This window comes from Brassica oleracea, unplaced genomic scaffold (genome assembly GCF_000695525.1).
Source record: "Brassica oleracea var. oleracea cultivar TO1000 unplaced genomic scaffold, BOL UnpScaffold01000, whole genome shotgun sequence".
Taxonomy (NCBI): domain Eukaryota; kingdom Viridiplantae; phylum Streptophyta; class Magnoliopsida; order Brassicales; family Brassicaceae; genus Brassica; species Brassica oleracea.
In genome coordinates, this window is record NW_013617579.1 from 23,900 (window position 1) to 28,832 (window position 4,933).

The following is a 4,933-nucleotide window of genomic DNA, read 5'->3' on the forward strand; positions in this document are numbered from 1 at the left end:
ATTATCTGGTTTAGATTGATATAACTGGTTTAATTACGAAAAACAGTTTAAAAAAAAACTGATTTTTCAGTTCAAAAAAAAAAAAACTGGTTTAATTACTAGTAAAAGACTACCATGGCATCTGACAAGTTTTCCAAGTGGTATGATTCAAATTAAATAATTGCGCGGATGAGTTCGTACTTCATAGCATGCAATACTTTTTTTTTCTAAATTATTACATGTCCTTTTTGTAACTGATGAATTATTACACGTCCAAACAGCAATTTATATACAAAATTTTAATATTATTTTATACTTTGTGAGGAATTATTGTACGTGTATTAAACCCTACAAACCTGCAGCTATTTGTCCTTTTTAACATAGGGGATTCGGAGTATGACTATAGCAGGAGTAAAATGAAGTAAGTGAAAAATGATTTCTGTCTATTTACTCTAGTTTCAACCACGAGTAAAAAATGTTTCTACCTCATTTATATAAATAAGGGAAAAAACAGTAAAAATAGAGTACTCTTCATTTCAACCTTCCATTTGCCTATAAATACAACTATCTTCATTTCATCATTTCACAAACCAAAATTTCTCTCTACTTGGTAAGTGTTTTACTTTAGTTAATATATAACTGTAAAATGTGTTTTTATATTATGTTTAATTAACTTTTTATATTCTTCAGATTATCTCATACATCTGAATCATCTACACAATTCAAAAAAGGAGGTACGTTCTTATTTTCTTTCTTCAGTAATTTATGAAACTTTTGATCTTTTAGAAATAAGTTAATATTTATATTCAATAACACTAAGTAAAAATCAACTTCTTATTTTCATGTACTATAACATGTGCATGTGCTTTAATCAACTGTTTAATTTGATATGTATAATATATATGTTTAATTAATTTATGCATGTTATAGATATTCCTTGTTTTATTTGCTTATATATAAATTAAAATAATGTTTTATAATTAATTATATTAAAATGAAATAGTAAATATATTTTTGTTCTTATATGTACTATAACAAATGCATGTATTTTAATATTATGTTTAATTATTTTATTTTTATTTCTTTAGTTTGTCTCTTATACCTAAAATTATTAAAATAATACAAATAATTATGGTACATAATTAATTTATTTAGCGAATTATATAAAAAAAGATGTAGATATAAGTTGAAATTTATGCTGAATAATATTATGTTAAAACTTACTTTTTTGTAAAAATATAGTATATAAATAATACTAAAAATAATACAAAAAACTTATTAATATTTTTAAACACTGAAATATTGTATATCTATATGTATTAAAAATAATACAAAAATAAAACAACCACCACACTTCTGTTATATAATTAAAACTTTCTTTTTGCAATTTTTTGTTAACTTACTAAAACTCCATAGTTCTAAATTACTATACAGTAGGATCTCTTGATACAATGATCATATTCATATCATGGGTTAGTGTTTTATGTTGTTTTATAATACTTATTCATAGGTATGAGTTTAATTTGCAAACTTCTATACCCTCTCTGTGTACTTTTCACATACATTTTTTTTTGCTAAAGTTGTAAATATTGTTAACTGAATAATGAAGGTTTGGTTACAATCAAAATTAAAATCCTAGATTGCTTAAGAGGTGATCTGATCCTAAAAGCCGTGAAATATAATCTAATATTTATAATAAGAAGTAAAGTATTTTTAATAAATTTTAATTATTTTTATGTTTTGTAATAATTAGTTATTATTGGTATTTTTCTTATAATAAAGTAAATATCATATAAATATTTTAACTAGTATAATATGTATCCCGGTATTCTGCAATTTTTTTTAAAAAAAATTTAACTTAATTAATTTTTTTCTACAACTTAAGTATTTTTTTCACGATTCAACAATTAATCGATGTTTACTAATCAGAGCTATTTACTTCTAGGCCACTTTCTGAGTTTTTATGCTCTTTATAGAAAAATATGTCTAAGTGTTTGGTGTGTTTTTGTCATAATAAAGAAGTTTACCAAGGATTTATTTGACATATTTGGTAATCTCATTTTCTATTTTGAATTTCATCCATGTGACTTAAGTCAAGCTTATATGTAGCTTGTATTAGTTATAAATCTTATTCCTATACACAATTTTAATTTAATAACTAACGCAATATATTTAGATAATAATGAATGACAAATGTTGATCCATTAAGTTTCTTCTTCTATCTAATTCCTCCGGCCTTTAAAATAATTACAACATGAATATAAGCACACCGGCTGCAACCGGTGGTCACAAATTTGCCAACAAGTTAGTCTATGAATATATAATTACGAGATGGAGTAATAAGTGTTGCGTTACAAATTTCCCAAAAAGAAATGTAGAATTACATAACCAATTTACGGTTGCGTCATTCCAAAATTGTGATTAATCAAAACATAAGTAAATCTACCAATTAAGTTTTGCCACATCATTTAAGAAATAACAATAATTTAAAATAATAAAACAAAAAATAAATGAAAAGCAAAAGGATATACATTGCACATTAACAAAACATAAGTCAGTCTACCAATTAAGTTTTGTTACAAAACATACTATTTTAATTGTTTTAAAAACATACTATCTTAACATAACAAACTAATCATCTTCTTTTCATGCGTACGGGTATAATACAAGTGAGATTATAGTTCTCGTGTACGCCTATCTCCGATTCTCTGTCTCCTGCTTTAGCGTGAGTCTCTATTATGTCTTTGATTTACAGAATCAAATATAATGTTTTCGAAAAAAGCAACTTCTTCTAAGGGTTCTAGCTCCAAGGGTTCCAGCTCCAAGGGTTCCAGCTCCGAGGGATCTACCACTGACCATAGTCCCATTGTGGTCAATACTGTGTGGGACCAAGATAACGCGAAGCTACCTCCTTCCCCCTACCAGATTACTAACCTTAGAGGTTTCATCGAGATGTCATTGAAGAGAATAAACCCAAGATTTCAGTTGGGTGAATTAGTCGCAACTGGCTCCAAAAACCTTTTCTTTCCTCCTGATATCGAATATCGCCGACTCAGTAGAAGAAACATGTTGTGTGAAGGTGATCCAAAATCACCTAACTGTTATGATTTCATCGTAGAAGATGACGACAGCAACGAAGGTAGAAAAAATCCAATTTAGTATTTTTTAGTTTTCTTTTTTAGTTTTTAATTGTGTTATTATTTTCTTTTTTTCAGTAAAAGTAATGAGAAATACTGATATCGCGGATATGGAAATAATCAAGGACATAATCTTGAGAGCCCATGGAAAGGAGAAGCATATCTTGATTCTCGCCGGGGACAAGGATTATCTACATCTCATTCAGCAATTTACACTTGGTACTGGTATAGCATTTATGTTAGCAGTAAACGATGTGGCTGACCCGCGACTTCTTAATGCACCATGCACAATTTTACGATGGAATTCTGTGGTTTATGGACAAAATCCTTTTGCATGAGTGATAGGATGCAATGATCGTATGCTATGGTTTATGGAGGAGCCCCTTTTACCATGGAATACTATGTTTTATAATCTTTTTCTTAAATTTTAATGTTTATGACATCAATAATCAGTTTAATTAAGCAGCTGTTATTTTTTCTATGTTTTATGAGGGCTAGACCCCTTTTGTACTCCTTTTCTATGTTGTACTCCTTATTTAAGTTTAACTAGAGCTTAACCCGTGCATCCGCACGGGTGTTTGTTTTAATATGATAGATGTATTAATTTTTTTACAACATAAATATGTGTCTGTATGGATGTTTATTCGATTTGTAATATATAATATTTATGACAGATCAATGGTTTTTAATTAACTATAATTTGTTGGTTTCTCATATAAAACCGATAAAATAATATTTTGTATAACATATTCGTCAATTAAAAATGTTTAATTACAGTAACCATTTATATATATTTATTTTATATATAAAAACACCAATTATTATATTTATGTATATTAATAAATTTATTTTCAAAATAAAATATTTTATGTCGAATAAAATGTAATTTTGTTTTATTAAGATAGATAGAAAATATATATAAAAAAATTATTTTGTTTAGATGAGATTTAGGTATTAAATAAAATGATGTGCACATTTTATTCAAATACTCAACTATTAAAATTTTCCCTATATGGATGGTAACTAATTTTATATATAATATTTTTATTTTATTACCTAATATTATTTTTATAAATAATTTTATATGGATGGTAACTAATTTTATAAATAATATTTTTATTTTATTACCTAATATTATTTTTATAAATAATTTTATATGGATGGTAACTAATTTTATATATAATATTTTTATTTTATTACCTAATATTATTTTTATAAATAATTTTATATGGATGGTAACTAATTTTATATATAATATTTTTATTTTATTACCTAATATTATTTTTATAAATAATTTTATATGGATGGTAACTAATTTTATATATAATATTTTTATTTTATTACCTAATATTATTTTTATAAATAATTTTATATGGATGGTAACTAATTTTATATATAATATTTTTATTTTATTACCTAATATTATTTTTATAAATAATTTTATATGGATGGTAACTAATTTTATAAATAACATTCCGGATATCCTATAAATATTCTAACTGTTAGTAGCACATACTTAAATATGGAATGTAAATAATACTGAATTTTTTGATGAGAAATAATAACATAATATCCAAATCGTTGTTACCAAAGCCGTATATATCTATCTTTTATAGAAAACCAACAGTAAAACATATAGCCAGAATGTAAGACTCAAACTAATTAAATAACATATATTAACTTCTTGATATATTATTAATATCTTTATAACCACACAAATATCTATAAATTGTGTGTATTTTTTGCAATCTGGTATCAAACCAATCCTTGATATTTGTTTACTTAATCTACTAACATATAATAACTTATCTCCGCAA

The 4,933-nt window shown here is 25.0% G+C and overlaps 1 protein-coding gene across 1 annotated transcript; it reads left to right on the forward strand.

Moving 5' to 3' along the window:
- The first annotated feature begins 578 nt into the window (after positions 1 to 578).
- Positions 579 to 3,603, forward strand: LOC106320655. The gene is made up of 4 exons (XM_013759025.1): positions 579 to 589; positions 670 to 713; positions 2,735 to 3,118; positions 3,195 to 3,603. The coding sequence occupies exons 3-4, from the start codon at positions 2,746 to 2,748 to the stop codon at positions 3,452 to 3,454; spliced, it is 633 nt and encodes a 210-aa protein (XP_013614479.1). The 5' UTR covers positions 579 to 589; positions 670 to 713; positions 2,735 to 2,745; the 3' UTR covers positions 3,455 to 3,603.
- The last annotated feature ends 1,330 nt before the right edge of the window (positions 3,604 to 4,933 follow it).

Excerpts from the sequence above, each read along its gene's own strand:
- LOC106320655 (XM_013759025.1), top strand. The coding sequence starts at position 2,746 with ATGTTTTCGAAAAAAGCAACTTCTTCTAAGGGTTCTAGCTCCAAGGGT. Across the intron at positions 3,119-3,194 it reads AGATGACGACAGCAACGAAG|TAAAAGTAATGAGAAATACT; the intron begins GTAGAAAAAATC and ends TCTTTTTTTCAG.